Genomic DNA, 18533 nt, shown 5'->3' on the forward strand with positions numbered 1-18533 from the left:
AAAATACAAGTCCCCCTTCCGGACTGTTCTTTAAACCACTCGAGCAAATGTCCTTGGAAGAATCCCCTGCGTTTAAAGCCTTTTTCCCGGGTTGCGCGCACTCTCTGCGTCCCTGCTCACCATCAGTCCTCAATGCGCTCTCTGAGAGGAGAAGGAGAGGTCCGGCAGGGATCCTGGGAGCGCGGGTGACGTCTGGCGGTCCATCCTCTGAATCTTCCTGTCTCCACCCATCCAGAAAACACAGGGACGGACTCCAGATTCGGATTGAACCCGAGGTCTGGTAAGAGTGGAGGGGTTCTGTTTTAAGAGAGGCTCGGTCTGTGTGTTCAGGAGGCCGAGAGGGAGGAAGAAGTTTCACACTTTCCACTAATATCCCTCCACGTCCCCGATGCTGTGATGGGAATTCCGGTTGTTCCTGGACCCAAGAACCTGTTTGAAATTAGAGAGTGGATGGATTGCATTTCTGCCCATTCAGTCCTGAAATCACAATGATGGAGACCAAAGGTCCGCTTCATTCTTCTAGTGACTGTGTGGACCACCCTCATGAGTAAAAACCCAGAGGAGTCTGGGTTTAGAAGTCTGTCGGTAGCACATTTCTGATTGACACCATCAGAAGATTGAAGAAAAATGGCTAATTCTGAAATTTGGGTTAAAAATGAACCATTTTTGTGTCATTTTCTCCTCTTCGAAACAAAGTTTCACTTCAGCAACGTCGATGCAGTCACACAGCTGTAAAGTTTTAAGGGCTTTGTTCAGGGTAAGCAGAACAATCTATGGTAATGTAAACCACATGACATTGTTTGATTGAAAATCCAGATGGATGAAGATGTGATTCAGATATCTGGAGCTGAAGAAAACAGAATCACAGTCATTTAGGGGGCTTCAGTGAATGTAAAAGTTCTCTGAGTGGCACAAACTAATTAAAGTGTGTATGTGTGTGTGTGTGTGCGTGTGTGTGCACGTGTGTGTGTGTGACTTGAGCAAACGTGCAGATGACGCATCTTCTATTCCTCCAGAAGAAGAAAACATGTTGCTGCCTACTTTCTAAAGCTGTTTCCTTATGTAATGCAGTCAATCCCCCAGATTAAAACAGAGAATGTAAAAGTCCTGCACATCCAAGTGCACCCGGGCGCCCTTGTGTATTATTTCCCGCAGGACCGTGTCAGTGCACAGTCAGGTTGTATTTCAACCCTTCCGCCGTGGAAAAACCTTCAGCACCTGTGTGCTGCAGATTCATCACAGTTATTTTCTGTGACTGTTTTTAGAAGCAAGGGCACTAATCACCCAGAAGAGGCTCCCTTTCCCGCTCACTCGCTCAATTAACTGCATGGAAACACAATGTCCTCAAGCAATTACGCCAAACACGCCCAGCAGATGTTGATTATCGCTCTTGTGAGGGCTGATCTGCTCTTGGATCCCGTCAGCCACCTCCAGGGCTTCAGTTGGACTCACTGGTGAGGCTAATTGCACTGGTCACATTCACCCTCCATTAAAGGCCAACACGAAGCCCCAGAGCCAGCAGTTGACAGCTGGAATGGAGGTCTCATTTAGAACACCAGTGCTGGTGAATTGATTAACAGAAAAAAAAACAATTCGGTTAAATCTTATAAATAGTTACAGGTTTAAGGGATTGTAATATGATCTGCTAAACTCCAGAAAACTCATTGATGTGATTCTCAAAGTTTAGGAATGAGTAATGAACATCGATTCGTGCTTTTTCCTGCATAGAAACCATAATTACAAACCTAAAGAGCAGCTAAATTTAATCTAATTTGTTTCCTTTCTTCTGATTATACCGCCTGATTGGATCCTACAACACAAAAAGTCATCGCTGGTGCACCACTGGTAGCGCGCCATCATGCAGGTTCACATTACGGCTTCTCTCTTCCTTTGCTAAACTGTTGCTCACTCCCATCCAGCTTGGGATTTTCCCATCAAAACTACGCTCTATTTATGGCTCAGGGTTAGGAGAAACTGAACGTCTTTAAGGTTGAAAAATGAAGCTGCAGCACAGTTGGCTCAGCTAAACTGAGTTTGAGGGCTTGGGTCTTACTTATACCATTTAGGGTGAAAAGTTACCAGTATTCAATTTTTTTTTTAAAAAGCATTTTTTTTCTGAAATACAGCATAACTACATGTCAAAGACGCATGTCAATGCTTGTTTTTTCAGTGTTTGTAGATTTGCATTTGGTTCATGTATACATGGCAAAAAATCAGCTCTTTGGAGAACCACAGCGGTGCTTACACAGTAATCCACACCAGATGTACTCCAGTGCTGTCGGAGCCTGGAGGGAAGAAGAGGTGGGGGGATCGGGCTACGGGAGCTGTGGGAATGGAAGCCGTCTGCTGAGCTGAACCACTGGGCGTTTACCCAGAGATGTTACACAGTCAATATCTGTCAAGAGCGTTGATCATTGCACAGAGTTTCCTCCTGTGTTTCAGCCAGTGGAAGTCATTATAATGATGGTGTGCCAGTTGAAATCCTTACATATCTGACATTATTGTTCACATTTATGGTCAACCACACGGAGTGAGTTTGTAAACAACTGGATCTCCAGAGGCGCTGACCAACTTACACACATCTGTTTGCAATACCATTATTTGCCGTTAGTGGGCGGTGTTTACCGCACTTTAACTTTTAAAACGTTAAAGTGCGCTCAGGATCAGCTCCAAAGCTTGGGTTTATTTATTTATGCGTGGCAGGAAATGTCAAACAAGTTCCACAAGTTCAAGTAGATCAAATTAAAATTATTTGAAAATTATTAAAACTAAAAGTACAACCGCTGTAACATGCTCTAGGAAGACACAAAGATTCAGAGCTCGCTCCGGAGTTGTGGTGTTAAAACACAAATTTCAAGAGTAATTTCTAAGCTAAAGTTTAAAAAAAATAAAAAATAAAACTGCCCCGGGTATTTATTGTCACATATCTCACATAATCTCTAGAATTTAAGATTGTCACGAATAAAGTAATATATGGTTTATATCACCATTATCAAATTACATTTGTTTTGTCTGCGTATTCTGTCGTTGACTCATAGTGAGTCAGTTGTTCCAGATCTTTTGTTGAAAATTAAAGGACTTTCAAGTAATAAAAGACACGGAGAGAGAGAGAGAGAGAGATTTACAGGTCCTTAAACTGGAGCCATTTACCTTATAATGTCCTCTATTTGTCTTTTTGTGTTCAATCAACCAACCGGAGAGTTGTCACGTATTATGTGCAAAGAAACGTTTGCAATCATGAATCAAAGGATTTATTGTTCTTTTCCCCATTGTTCATTTTCGCACGCACACACGCACGCACCCACGCGCGCGCGCAGTGCCTTAATGGAGTGTCTGCGCTGCTCCTGCGTCAAGACACGCTCTCCATCTGTGTGCGCGGTGCGGATTAGAGGCTTATTATCCTCTATCTCTAAATGGCCCCACGTTCCTGCACTCGCCTGTCAATCTCGTCGCTTGTTTGTCGCTTAGCGGAGCGTCACGCCACGACACCAGATCCGTGCGTAAAAACTGACAATGTCCACCGCCACTCAGGTGTTGTAGCCGTGCGTCGCCGGGACGCCCCTCTCCCACCGTCCGCCTGCACACCTGTCGGAGCACTGCGCGGACGTCTGTTCCGGTCCGTCCGTCCAAACCGGCTGATCTTTTGCAGACTGTAATCTTATCAGTATCAAAGCGTAGCTGTCCTGTCCTCTGGGACACTCTCCGTCTGCGCTTGGATGGCGTTTGCGTTTCCGTTCGGATGAAAACAAAGACCAGAGGAAGGATCCACAGTTTCCGACGGGCTTGAGTGTCAAACAATGAACATTTGACCGGTTAAACTTTCGACCGCCAGGGGAAAAAATGGAATCTACGTGGAAAGGAAGGAGCCTTTTGTACTTACTTCTCCTCTCAATATTTGCAGCCTCCCTTTGTTTTTCTGCGAGAAGATCAAATGTTCGGAGATCTGGTGAGTTCAGCCTCTGACCTTTATACACCCAAATAAAGATATAAAACAAACCCTGTAACGTAATGATGGAAGCATTATGGAATGAAGCATGGTACTGTCCATTTGTCATTTTGCAATTTGTTTGAGTGGTATCAGCAAAGTAAACTGCAGTTTATGGTGATAATTGGGAAGTATTTATGGAAATCGCCATTGTTTTGCAACAAAAGCTGCTCAGCAACGTGTTTGGAGACACTTCCTCTAAAGGGCAGGCGCACAAAACTACCACCCTTTCTGAGAACTGTAATTTTCTCACTTTCGATAAATAACACGCCGCAAGAAGTGATCGTTTGTTTGATTTCACTCCTTTTACAGGGTATAAGAAGGTGAAAAATGTGTTTTAGAACGATAGAACACCTCTGATCCGCCATGGTTGTGCAGAGAATCCCTGGATGTTGGATTGTTTCTTCACGTTTCCTGTCACCTGCAGTTTACCCCTTTCTGCTATATCCCCCTCCTTTTCTCTCTTCCCATCACATTCCTCGTCCCTCGCTGTCAATCTCGCTGTCGTCTTTCTCCCTCTCTCTGCGTTCTGACCCACGGGCCACATCAGGATGACCCTTAGAGCTGTCTGTCAGCCCAGGAAACATCACAGGGGGTGGGGGGGGGGGGGGGGGCTTTAAAATCATGACTTCTAGTGACATTTAAATTTTTCTCGGCATCCGTTTGTTTTGAGGTCTGGAAGGTGTCGTTCCCAGGGTGTGGAGAATGTCAGCGCGTCTCCGTGTCCACATTAATAACATCACTTTTAAATAGCCGTGCTGCTACTACGGAGTCGATACTGAATGAAGGCCCCTCAAGGTGGTCTTTGTTCTGGGTGTTGACAGCTTTATGACTATAATCTAAATAAGATACTGAATTATTTACTGAATCATTGGAGTTTTATTTCCTACAGTTACTCAGATGTCAGTGGGAATGCTTGAGAATCAGACATTTTAATGGGCTCCATCAGTATGAACTCTATATACTCTGGTGAACGTGAAAATATGAGATGCATTTTTAATTCTCCTTCTGACTGTGGGAGTCGCTCAACCAAGCTGGGGAGCAACACGGCACCGGCGTCTGATTGATGGCTGGGTTTTTTGTCTTCCTACAGCAGCTCCACAGTCAGAAACACAGAGCTGACAGACCTCTGTTTTCTCCCGCTGCACTTGAACTTGTCATTGTTTCGACGCCTGGCCTCTGCTGCCTGCGTGTCAAAGCGTCCTTGAACAAAGTCCTGAACACCACCCGCTCCTGAAGCGACCTACAAATTGATATTTTTTTCCTAACTATAAATCAGTGAAGGTGGTATTGCTCTGAGTGGTCCGCGGTGCCTGGAGGTGGGCTTAACCAATACGTACACATTTAATGATTGTGACATTTATGAAGGTTTGGTGGTCTTTAAATAAAAACCTCTCAGTTTATAATTCAAGTAGGGCTTCCTTTTATTGAAATCCATTTGAAGAGTCTGATCGTTTTGTTTAAGTCTCAGACTCTTCCACTGATAAATAATACGGTGTCAGATGTTGGACTCCTGACGGGTTACCGCTGCAGTGCCACTTCGTGTGAAAGAAAAATCTCTCAGATTATGCAGGAACCCTGGCTCCAAAGAGGAAGATCTAAGAAGTCCCCGCTCTAATTCTGAGATTTTGGTTTACTGGGCCGCGCCCTTGGGGAGATGGATGAGGGAATTCAGCTGACATATCGAATCACTCGCTCCGATATGAGGGAAGAAGGAGGCCGGAGGTGGAGGGGGGGGGGGGGGTGCGCTGAGGACAGAGGAGAAGGTTGCAAAGGAGGCGGGAGGGGGGGAATCACAACAAAGGACGGGGTAAGAGGGCCAACGTGCTCAGGCTTCACCATCACACCCAGATCACGCGCAGGTCATCGTCAGGGGTGTTGATGAGCTCACTCCAACATCTGTATTTTTGCTGTAAGAGGACTCGCACGTGTGTGTAGATCACTGAAGCCCAGACCCAATCTCCTGAAGTGTCACTCAAGCCCTCATAGAATTTACCATCATAATACCAGCAGAGTCAGAAAAACATTTTCATTCATGGGCACATCTTTTTTCCCCCTATTCCCATCTGATATCTCAAAGCATGGCTGCCTTGAGGGGAGATGCGTAATTTTAGGCTCTGTTTGTCCCTCTGCCTCAGTCAGTATGGACGGAGACTTCTCAGGTCTCACGAAGTGCAGTCTCTCCTTATCTTTAGGTCACGGGATCAAATCGAAGGATCAAGCTATCTAGTGCTAGCAAATGTTTCCAAAACACACCAAACTCATCACCTGCATCTTTCTCTCTTCCTTTTACATGGTACAGATCGTCTGAGTCCTCCTTTAGACATCCAGCTGGAGACGATTAACTGTTCAGCCTTCAGCGTGCGATGGAAGATGCCCCGGCGGCACGTCAGCACCATCACGGGGTACAAGGTAGTCATTTCCTGTGTTACGGCTGGCGACAGGTGACAGCAGGAGAGTCCTCACAAAGGAGGGAAAAGCGGATAAAAATGGGAGAGAATCAGCAGTAAATTGAAAGTGTGCACCTGCTCGTTCCTTTTGAGACCGTGCATTAGCTAAAAAGGCTGTCACTTTGGGAAAAAAACGCCTCTCTGGTGCATCAGATGTTATATATTTTTGTCCTTTTTATGGACAGATGTCCATTTCATCTGCTCTTCTCTCCACTCGGAGTTCTGGAGTGCCGTCCATTCGAGTGTCCTTGATGACAAGCCTGATAATTTGAGAGTTCCGGTGTTTCGCCCACAGATTTGTCCCACTTTACCGATGTGCCACTACTTTTATGATGTGACATTCTGGCTTCCCGCTCTTTTCTTCCTGCCTGAGTCTGGTGGAATTAATTATAATCTTTAGCAATCCTGTTTCTTTGTGTTCTACAAATTCAGTCTTGAGTCACCCATTAACAAATAATGTGTGTGTGTGTGTGTGTGTGTGTGTGTGTGTGTGTGTGTGTGTGTGTGTGTGTGCCTTTGACCATATGTCTGCACTAAGAGGATTAGGTAGCTACCTAGTTTCTCCGTGACTCACTGCAGAACCTGTGTTCTCTCAGCCCATCTTCTCTTGGAACTCTTCTCCCCTCATGTTGCCTTGTTTATTCTGATAATACTGAACTAAACACACTTGTGATGCCATAAACGACCGTGTGCGCCTTTCTGTCCGTGAAGGTCTTCTACACTGAGGTGAGGAACGGTCGTCCAATGGGGGCGGCGTCTTCGACAGAGGTGCCTCTGAGTCTGGACATGTTGACCACTGTGAGTTGCTGCACATTGTCAAGACCAAAGAAATTGTGTGACATTAAAATCATTAATGGCAATCTGTCATTCTCTGACCGATGAAATCTGAAATGACGAAACTATAAACAGAGTCCTTACAGGCCTGGGCATATGGCTCATATCTCAACTATATTGAACCTCATTATCATCCCCATTTATCCAGTCAATGCCTCTCAAACGTAAATGTTATGTTTGTGAAATATCTACTCCACTCTGGAACAATCAGACATCAAGTACAGCTGTATTGATTCTCTCTGTCTTTCTCTGACAAACACACACACACACACACACACACACACACACACACACACACACACACACACACACACACACACACACACACACACACACATGCGCGCGCTTACAATGATGCATTAAGGTTCAATCAACTTCGATGGTGCTTGTAAGAGTTTGTGGAATATAGCACACAATGGGATAAACAGATGTTCCCTCGGCCAAAATGGCAGCAGAACTGGAATATTGATCGCATCATTTCGTAACAGCTCGCCTTCTGTCTCCAAATCAGCTTCTTTCTGCAGATATTCATGCCAAGTTCTGCCATTGTTACTGTGAAATGTCAGTTCAAACAGCACAGGTTTCTCATTTTATAGAACACATTCTTTAAGTCTTCATGACTTCATTAACACTTCTGATTTTATCTCCCCAAGGGTCAGTTTGATGGACAGGCGAGCTTTGTGAGTATTTCAACTTTTTCCATAGTTTTGAGTTCACCTCCAGTGAGTAATCCATTGTTCTCCCCGTCTTCCTCCACTCTCTGCTGCCTGTCACCGCTATGTCTTCCACACCTGGTCCCCGACTCCTGCGGACGCTGCCGCGCAGGATGTGGAGATCGCCAACCTGAAAGTGAACGCAAAGTACAGAGTCAGTGTTGGCGCGTACGGTTGGGCGGGGGAGGGGAGGCCGAGCATGCCCAGAGACGTCAGCACCGCTTCTCATGGTACCCGTATTTCAGTGGCTGATGCTGTGAGTTTCACCATGCTGCTGATAACGTTCCTGCTTCTGCCTGTGCCGTCAGATACGTGCATGCCCCCGTCGCCCCCCACCCAGCCCGCCGTCGTGGCCGTGTCAGACACAGAGCTAGCATTGTCATGGCAGCCAGGAGAGAGCGAGGGAAGTGCACCCGTGCTGCATTTCTTGGTGGCTTATATAAGGTGAGTCTTAATTAAGCTGACCAGCACGCCAACCTTAGTAATCCCGTCATGCATATGTCCATAAATGCAACATTTAGACACATCTTTTTGAAGAACCAGGAGGAGAAGCAGCCACTTTGCAGGCTAAAAGCGGCGTCCTCACAATTGGACGAAAGCACAGATAATTATTCCATTGATGGACCTGTGGGGAAAAGGGAAAAAAGGCCTCTGCTTCACCGTCTTCATCGATGAGCTGTTTAGACCGTTTATAGTGGCTAATTATTGCAAACTGTCGGTGTGCAGATCAAAGCAGAACCCAAAACAATCTGCAACATTACTGCACCATCCATCCATCCATCCATCCATCCATCCATCCATCCATCCATCCATCCATCCATCCATCCATCCATCCATCCACATACACACATTCAATTCTAACATTTTAAGTGCTTTGTTATAATGAATCATCCCACTGAAAGGCCTATCCTTTACTCTAAAACTGATTTTTAACCATTAAACACACCGGTGAAGCTATGAGGACCAGAAGAACATCCTAAATTCCCCCAATGTCCTCATTTTGATAGTTAAATGCATATCTCACAGAGACACGCACACACAAATACACAAAGGATGCCTCCCAAATGTTGGGATGTCGACACAAGCCTCCAGTCTGAAGTCTCAGAAGATTAAAGGTCAGAAATGAAATTAGTGACCCCATTTGGATAAAGGCGAAGGGAATTAAAAAGCCCATCAAGGGAATTCCACAAAAGAAAATAGGAATCTTTTTCAAATGAAAACAGAAACAGTCTGATGACACAAAGGAGCTGGTAAGCTTCGTGTCATTTACGGCAGAAAACAGACGTGAGTCAGTGTTTCTGCATGTGGGGTCATTTTCCCAACAAAAGAGCCAAATCAAAGGGCAGTTCTCTCTGAGAGGCCTTGTTGAGAGGAGACACAAAGAGCAGGCAGAGATAAACCTCAATGGCTGATCCCTTTTTTTGCTCCAGGCACTCTGGCACCAAAAATGTGGCATCTTGAGTTGGAAGCCGGAGGATTTAAAAAAAAAAATTAAAACCAAGATTCTAAATGATCGGGACGAAAATTAAAAAAAAAAAAAATACAACATGTGTCGTCAGGACAATGAGAGAAAGAATCACTCTATGGGCTGTTAGTGTTGCTCTTTGGGATTTTGAGGGAGTTACATTTATGTAGTCCTCACAGCTACTTTCAGGGACATTTGACAGTGAGTGACAACACAATCCAAAATAAACAAGAAAGAAAAAAGCAAAGAAACAGGCTCACACATCTTTAGCGTTGCTGTGAGACACAAGACACTAAATCAAATGCGTCTTCTGTCCTTCACAGGCCTGAAATGGACACAGAGTGGACGTACATTCGCGAGCCCATCCAGACGAACTCCATGGTCCTGAAGGGACTCTTACCAGAGACAGAGTACCAGTTTGTCGTCAGGGCGGTCAACGTGCACGGGGCCAGCCCGCCCAGCCACATCAACAGCCCTGTGCGCACCCTCGGTAAGGTCCCGACGCTGTCCTCGGAGGTGCCCGTCCCTGGCGAGACACCGGAGAAGGCCGCGTCCCGGCTCGCCCCTCGTTAGCCGACCGCATTTCAAAACAAAGTCTGTTTAGTTTCAAAGATACGCCCACTCAGACCCACACGAGCTCTGCTTGCTTTGACATTTACCATCTTCCTGTTACTGTGGAGACACTCTTCCTTCTGGGGGGGAGGGTTTGAAAAACCAGTGGCGTTAGCGTTGTTTTTGTATTTGATCGACAATTATGAAACAGTGAGGAGACGGACGCCGCGTGCTTGTATGTAGGACAACACCTGGCAGTGTGTCGCTGTTTCCTCACTCACTCACTCATTTACATTATCATATTTGATATGGGGGGGGGGGGGGGGGGGGGGAGGGGGGGACTGGTTGGTGTTAAAACTCATCACAGACAGTAATGTTTGAATGGATTGTGAGCTGACTGGATCTTTTCTCATATCGGGCTTTAGGAGACCGATTATCTCTTTGTTCAGACAGTTAGGCGATGATGTGAATTTACCAGCAGATCTGGTACTCTGTCTCTGGTAAGAGTCCCTTCAGGACCATGGAGTTTGTCTGGATGGGCTCGCGAATGTACGTCCATGTGGCATCTTGAGTTGGAAGCCGGAGGATTTAGGCGTCAAACTACCCAGACCGACACCCTGTTGGACTGCTCGAGGGCAGGAAGAGAGCAAGAAGGAGGCAGAGGGGCAGAAGGGCAGAGAGGGAGAGATAGAGAAGGGGATAAAAGCGGGTTACATTCAAGTCTCATCAGACAGGATTAAGGACAGGATGCCAGACCCCTTCGTGGCCCGTCCACACCCCCGATGGATGCACACACACAATGCTCCGCTGCGGGGGTGGACTCCAGTGAATGACATACTTTTGTTGCTGCTCTCTCTTGACTTGGATTGTTACACAACAGAAGATTAGTTTGCTAAGGGCTTTTGCCCCCCCCCCCCCATGCCACCAGCCCCAGCACTTAGATTTAATGTTATTAGGCTGCTCTAATTGGTGAGTTAAATCTCTCTATCAGGGTTTAATCATTCATTTTCTCCAGCTCTGTAAGGTGTTTGGACCATTGGGAGAAGGAGAAGGTTTCGTGGCAACAGAGGGCACGACGGGGAGGGGTGCTGTGATGGTCAGGGCTGGGTTAGGGTTAGAGAAGAGAGCTCAGCACCTCTGTGTCTTTAGGGTCATCTTGGAGGATCGGTGCTGCAATGATGGTTGACCTACTGGAACCTTCTTCCACATGACCATAAGCTCTCTGGAGCTCAGCCACGGGTCCTTGGTCACGTCATGTTAAAACGCCTTTCCCCAGATCGCTGAGTTTTACCTGATGATCCGCTCTGGGAAGAGTCCAGGTTGTTCCAAACCTCTTCCATATTACAATGATGGAGGCCACTGTGCTCTTTAGAACCTTCAGTGTAGCAGAATTTTCAATCCTGTCTCTGAGCGCTGGCGCTCTAATGAAGGTGGAAACTCAAGAAAACTGGAACAGCCCAGAGCTAAAGTTCAGCTACTGAGTGTATTCTTTACTCACTGAGGGCTGTCTGAGTCAGTGAAAAAACAATCAAATATGTGATTGTTTTTCTGGCTACGTTTCTATTTACTGCGTCTCTCCCCGAATTCTATCAGTGTCGGTAGAATTCTTTTTTTTTGTGACAACTGGAAGCTGTCTGTTCTAATAGAAAAGCACTCAGAGCTCTTCATGCTTTCACGCTGCTCAGCAGAGGCCACTGTGTCCCACTGTCTGCTCACACTTTATATGGTGAGAAAGGATTGGCGGCAGAAGCTGATTGGCATGTTAATTGCAGTTGAACAATCTGCCACATTCAGGAGAAATGAGCTCAGAAATGTCATTACAGTGGTTACTTCAGGTCATGGAGTCAAAAGAAAAATCCTTCTCAGTTCAGACCCACCACTATATTTCAATTTCAGGGTTCTGTATTTGCACACTGTAAATGAAAAATGCTTTATTATCCTAAACCAGGTACAGGTCACATCCAACAAAGCCTCTAAAAGCATAAACGCTCTTTCCCATACAGCCACATCAGATGGTGGCAGTGGGGATTACGGAGGCTACATCACCGACTCGATTAAAGACGACGACGGCTTCGACGTTGACGACTCTGATTACGATATTTTCATCGAAGAGGTGGGTTTTTGCGACGTCTCAGAACGGGACATTCATCAAATTGAGCTGGGCCTCTTCACCCAGGTTCATTTGCTCCCACCCTTCCCAGCTGAAGCCGTTTCCAGGCATCAATCAGCTCAACAGGAAGTCTCAGCTGCGTTCGCACCCTGGTCCGCCGTCTGGCCGGAACGTGGTCTACCGTATGAACGCCGTCCCTGCTCCCAATGGGACCGCGCCGCCGGCCTCGTCTGCCGCTTCCTCCCTCCTCACAGCCTTCACAGATCTGATCTTCTCCACCACCGCCGCTCCTCTTACCACCACCAGGTACGTGCTCTTTGGGTCTTTGAAAAGCAAAGTGGCGTCTTTACAGGCCTTTCCCAACAAATAGGTCAAAATTAGGGCCATTAGAATTTTCTTAGCATTTTCTTTAGCATTTGGATCCTCGTGCTCTGTAATGGATAGAGAGTCCTGGATATTTCCCCTGCAACATGACTGATTCCTCTCCAAAGAAAAGGAGCCATTTTCACCCCAGATCAATACACTCGCACTGCAGCTCCAGTTTTTTCCGGTAACTTTCCGGTTTTTCCTGCCACCAATTTCTCAGCACCACCTCTCCCCCCCACCACACCACCCCCCCCGACCATGTCGCCCTGGAGGGGTGACGTGCCGCGAGTGTACGACCTGACCTGCGACGACACCGTCTGCCCCCCGGACAGCTTCTGCCTAAGTGACTACGACGGCGGCGGCTCGCGCTGCCACTGCAACCTGGGATGGCGCGGGGACACTTGCTCCGAGGGTGAGACCAGGGGCGACACACGTCTCACATTTGCACCCACATTTTCAATATACATTTAAGAGACCTACAGAGCCTGGAATAATCAGTGTGTCCATTTTCAGTGGTGCAGGTGAACTTTCCCAAGTTCTATGGCTATTCTCACATGACCTTTGAACCCTTGAAGAACTCTTACCAGACATTTCAGATCACCGTTGAGTTCAAGGTACGCCCTGCGCGTTGTTTTGTGGCAAAGGAGGAACAATAGCTTGTTTATTGTTTTTTACAGTAAATGTTGCTCTGCTGTTCAGGCTGAAAGTGACGACGGCTTGTTGTTGTACTGTGGCGAGAACGAACACGGCCGTGGCGACTTTACCTCACTGGCTCTGGTGCGAGGGAAGCTGCACTACAGGTGAACCACATGGGTGTGATGAATAAGAGATTAAGTGATGAATAAGAGGTTAAAAAAAGAAGCAGGTTCAGTCTGTGGTTCTGGAGACTCTTTTTTAGCCTTTCCAAACACGTACGAAAGGGCCTCAAGCAACTAAAACTGAGCGATATTTCAGAATATTTCAGTTTCTTATCAAAGGTGATGATCGGACTCTTGAGGGAAATATCGGACTTTTGATCACATCATCTTTCAGGTTTAACTGTGGAACAGGAGCAGCTCAGATAGTCAGCGAGAGCCGCATCGTTGTCGGTCAGTGGCACACGGTCACAATCTTCAGGGACGGAATGAGCGGCTGGCTGCGCATGGACAATGACACCCCGATATCAGGACGATCACAGGTAACAATTACACGTCCGGACGTTGAAGCCGTGCCTGCTGTGGTCGCGCGCTGCCTCTTTTACGGAGCACTAAAGGATCAAATCCGTTTTGTTTCAGGGTCAGTACAGTAAAATCACTTTCCGATCCCCACTGTATGTGGGCGGGTCTCCCACCGCTTACTGGCTGGCCAGGGCGACGGGGACCAACCGTGGCTTCGTAGGCTGCATTCAGAGCCTGACCATCAACAGCAGGCTCACGGACATCAGACCCTGGCCCGTGGGCCGAGCTCTGAGTGGTGCCGATGTAGGTGAGGAAGCTCTGTCTCGGGAGGAAACTGCTTAGTGTGGAGGGTTAGAGGGTTCTTTTTAATCGGATGATGGAGTTTATTATACAACACATCACGTTCAGTAAAACTTAACACTATATTAGAGCTTCTTTAAGTGTCTTTGGGATTATTTTCAGATTTTGCACAGGCTGTTTTGTTTTGAACTGCAAACACACATTTAGCTGTACTCTAAATCCTTGTTTCCGTGCCTCCCCGTGCAGGAGAGTGCAGCGACAGCGTGTGTGACCAGGTCTACTGTGCTAATGGTGGCGTCTGCTTTGCGAGTCGTGCTGACGGCTACATCTGCCTGTGTCCGCTCGGGTTCAAGGGAGGTCTCTGTGAGGAGAGTGAGTCAACAGTGTTTTTGAGTTCCTCTGCATTACGAGTGCATTTTGGCTGTTGGCAGATTTTTCTCATCTCTCTAATGGACCACTTGCCTTCCCTGTCTTGTCTCCATCTGTCCAGGTTTCTTGCTGTCCTCACCTCTCTTCAATGAGACGGTGTACTCGTACGCCGTCGTCCCCTGGCCTCAGTCTTCTCAGAGCTATCTGTCCTTTATGGAGTTTGAATTGACGTTCCGTCCGTCGGTGCCGGATGGGACGCTGCTTTACAGCGACGACTCAGGCAGCGGTGATTTCCTGGCTATCAACCTTGTGGACAGATACGTAGAGTTCAGATTCGACTGCGGCTCTGGGGGAGCTACAATCAGGTTTAGTAAATTCACATTATTTTCCATCTCCTTCACAAAGAGGATATTCTAAGGAGATGGCTGTTGATTCTGTGATACAGGAGCATAGAACAGATCAGCATGGATGCCTGGCATGAACTGAGGGTTTCCCGCACCGCCAAGAGTGGCATCCTCCAGGTGGACAGCCAGAAGCCAGTGGAAGGCATTGCAGAGGTATTTTATTTATTTTTATCAGAGAGCATCTCTAGATTTATTCAGGCTCTCTGAGGTTGGGTCTTCTTCTGGAAAAAGCGTGTCACAGTTCACAGCCATTATCATTTTCACCAGCCCGACAAACGTGTGTGAATGTGAACTGCGTTGTTATAGAAAAGCACTTGACTGTCACTGCTCAACAGCGACATCTGGTGGAATCTAATGGAAATTCAGCGTATGTTCTAAAATAGTTGCACTTGAATTACTTTCGCTGTTTCGGTGCTCCAAACAGTGTGTAAGATATTGTACATTAACGTTTATTATCTCTGCTCACCACCCTAAAGTTTTGCTCATCAAAAGTGATTTTTTTCCCTCCTCAGGGGGCTTTCACTCAGATCAAGTGCAGTTCACCTCTGTACATCGGTGGAGTACCAGAATATGACAAAACCAAGAAGTCGGCTGGAGTGAAAAAGCCCTTCACTGGAATCATTCAGAAGGTATTACCCTCAACCCACTGAGCTTCAAGGGCAGACAAGACGCTCAATCCCTAAAATTAATCCCTAAAATATTTTCTTATTGCCCCCCTCCTCTGTCTCATCCATCTCCTTTGATTTCTCCGCCCCAGCTGATACTCAACGATCGCACCATCCCGATTACAGTTGGTTCCGCGGGGGGAATCAACGTGATGAATTCGGTGCACCCATGTGTGAAAAGTCCGTGTGCAAATGGGGGAACCTGTAGGCCGAAGTGGGATGGTTACGAATGCGACTGCCCGCTGGGTTATGATGGGAAGCACTGTCAGAAAGGTCAGTTGCAGAGGTTTTGAGTTATGAGTCTGCATCAGTCAGATGGATTTGTTTGTTTGTTTACGGGGTTGATATATGTGTAAGGATTAACAGGAACATCTTGAAACTGCCCAGTGTATATAAGGTCTATACATAAATCGTCTGAGGTCCTGAGGTCTTCTGGGTGTGTTCCTTCATTTTCTCTTCATTCAACCAGTCCCGTAATGCTTATCAGGCTAATCATAAATGGATTGTAAAAAAGTGCCTCTCTCTTGCAGCAGCATCGTTCTTTTAAGGATTAAATCAGTTTTTCCACGTTATTGGAAATAACCTTGTGTACTGGGCAACCTCACCCCCTTAACTTGTTTATGCCTTCTCTGTTTTAATGCTTCCATTGAACAGAATGTGGGAATTATTGTTTGAACAGTAAGTTACCCTCTAAATTTTCTAAAACCTGCTGTCTAGTTACCTGTGCACCACGCGGATCCTTTATCTTCTTTGCTTTATCTCTCTGAGTTTTGCCCACCAGCCACATGTTCGCTGGTGCTGCCACCTTGTGACAAAGTGAAGTAAACGCAATCTTTTGTCTTCCAAGCTGTGACCGAAGCCATTGAGATCCCGCAGTTCATTGGCCGAAGTTACCTGACCTATGACAACAGAGACATTCTGAAACGGTAGAATACAAAATAAAAACAAAATTCTTTAGATTTACTTATTTCCCTATAGATTTGTTTATCCCAGAGAAGATCATTTTCTTCATTCACCATTATTTGTTTGTGTTTGTTTTGTGTTTTCCTCAGGGTGTCTGGATCTAGGACAAACCTTTTTATGCATTTCAAAAGCACGGCCATGAGTGGCTTGTTGCTATGGCGAGGAGACAGTCCAATGAGGGCTAACAGTGACTTCCTGTCTATGGGTCTTCAGGACGGTGCACTAATCTTCAGGTATTTAGACACTACAAGGGCTCAATTTCACAGATGTGCATTTTAGCAAACTAAAAAGAAAGAGATGTACACATGAGCTAAAGGTCAGGGGTGGACATGCACTCAGATGGGAGATGGAATTACTGCGGGATGAGTTTGGCCTTTAAAAGAAGGTTTATCAGGGTGGTTTCAAACATGAAATCCTTCGGCACATTTGTTGTTTCAGCTACAACTTGGGCAGCGGCGCCGCTAATATTGCCGTCAACGGGACCTTTAATGATGGAAAATGGCACAGAGTCAAAGCCGTGAGGTAAACTCTAAATAATAATAATAATAATCACAATAATACTCCTGTCCCAGCCACACATGCTCACCTTGCTGCTCGATGCTCAGTTTAACTCAGTTTAACAAGTGGCTCCGCGTGGATTTAAAGCCCTACCTAGCATTGCATTGAGGTCCATTTAAGAGCGCATGAGCCCAAAACAGGAAGTCCACTTATCTCCTCAGGGACGGCCAATCAGGGAAGTTGACCGTGGACGACTACGGAGCAAAAACAGGCCGGTCACCCGGAAAGATGCGACAACTCAACATCAACGGTCCCTTATATATTGGTACGTGAGGCTCACTTCTGCCCCAACCTCATGCTCCTCTTCCTCAGCATCATCTGCACACGGACACTGTTAATCATGTTATTACTATGACGCAGCAGTCTGCTAGTAGCTGTACAGGCTGGGGGGTGGATGAGCTCTCAATAGTCTGTATTTGTCTCCCTGAAGGTGGCATGAAGGAAATCTCCCTGCACACCAACAGGCAGTACAGCGGAGGCCTGGTGGGCTGCGTGTCCCACTTCACCCTCTCCACCGACTACCACTTAGCGCTGGTGGAGGACGCCGCCGACGGCAAAAACATCAACACATGCTCCAACTAGAGAACGGTCAATCCTCAGCTGGAGGGAAGAGCTGGACCTGCCGATACAACCAAGCGGCACCAAAGGAAACGGACCGAACAGAAGAGGCAGGATTTGTTGGTGTTAGCATTCAGGGCTATCAGGGTTGAAACAGGAACAGTAAAAAGCACAAATGCTGTCCGGATGCAGCTTAGTGTTGTTCTGAAGGACGTTTCTTTCTGCGGGGGTGGTGGAATCCTGTCTTTATTTAGATTATGTCTTTTTTTCTACTCTTTTTGATCGCTGGAAGAACCAAGTCGTCAGAGAGTTCTCCTGCACCTGAGATCTTTGTAGAAGATTTTTCTTTCTTTTGCCCAGACTCTAGGCCCTAGAGGATGTCTGTTGTTCTTGCTGTTTGTGGTGTTTTTCAGTCTGTAGGCTACATTTGTTTTTTGATTTTTTTAACATGGGATTGATGTCAGTTTGTTTTTTTATATAAAGGTGCTAGTTTTGACTGCTAAAGTTTTCAGCTGCCCAAATTGTTTCCTCCTTTTTAGTTTTCATGCTCTGTTTCCCGGTGAGGTCTCCGATAGTCACATGAACGTCTGATGCTGTCACGGTGGAGGTCAAAAATCCTGGAAATGTTACGCGTGACGGCGCTAAGTATCACTTGACTCAAACCGCATTTCTTTTTCTTTTTTTCTCATGCCAGAGAGTCACAGAGGCTTTTCCACCTTTTAGAACACTATACTGTCAGCGTTCTGATGCTGCTCCGTCTCTGCCGGTTGTGTTGAATGTTGGTGCTTTCGGCGAGTTCAGAGCTTCTCTGTTCTTTTAAAATGCTAATCTTCTATTGACATAAACTCCATTCATCGCTCTAAAGATGAAAAACTGACTTGAGGTGATTAAACATGAGCTGGTTGATCAACTTCCCCACCAAATATTCAGCATACTGACTATGCCTCTGCTGGGATGTAATTAATAACTGTTTAAATAAATGTCACCAGCACCTGGAAATCGATTTCGAAACATTAACTTTTTAAATTGCGCTGGACATGTTCTGAAAGTAGCGGTGATAAAACGGGAGGTGGAAATGGGAGCG

The 18533-nt window shown here is 46.4% G+C and overlaps 1 protein-coding gene across 1 annotated transcript; it reads left to right on the forward strand.

The window, feature by feature from the left end:
• Window positions 1–3830: 3830 nt before the first annotated feature.
• On the forward strand, window positions 3831–17664 carry LOC115247532 (pikachurin-like). Its single transcript, XM_029829547.1, has 25 exons — window positions 3831–3946; window positions 6288–6397; window positions 7147–7233; window positions 7923–7949; window positions 8095–8212; window positions 8291–8426; window positions 9771–9937; window positions 12003–12112; window positions 12201–12441; window positions 12696–12887; window positions 12989–13089; window positions 13175–13275; window positions 13508–13652; window positions 13750–13939; window positions 14179–14304; window positions 14423–14666; window positions 14747–14858; window positions 15218–15334; window positions 15463–15643; window positions 16025–16048; window positions 16218–16296; window positions 16423–16566; window positions 16772–16855; window positions 17053–17156; window positions 17322–17664. The coding sequence occupies exons 1-25, from the start codon at window positions 3841–3843 to the stop codon at window positions 17471–17473; spliced, it is 3198 nt and encodes a 1065-aa protein (XP_029685407.1). The 5' UTR covers window positions 3831–3840; the 3' UTR covers window positions 17474–17664.
• The last annotated feature ends 869 nt before the right edge of the window (window positions 17665–18533 follow it).

The sequence above is a fragment of the Takifugu rubripes genome, chromosome 21 (assembly GCF_901000725.2).
Source record: "Takifugu rubripes chromosome 21, fTakRub1.2, whole genome shotgun sequence".
Lineage (NCBI taxonomy): Eukaryota > Metazoa > Chordata > Actinopteri > Tetraodontiformes > Tetraodontidae > Takifugu > Takifugu rubripes.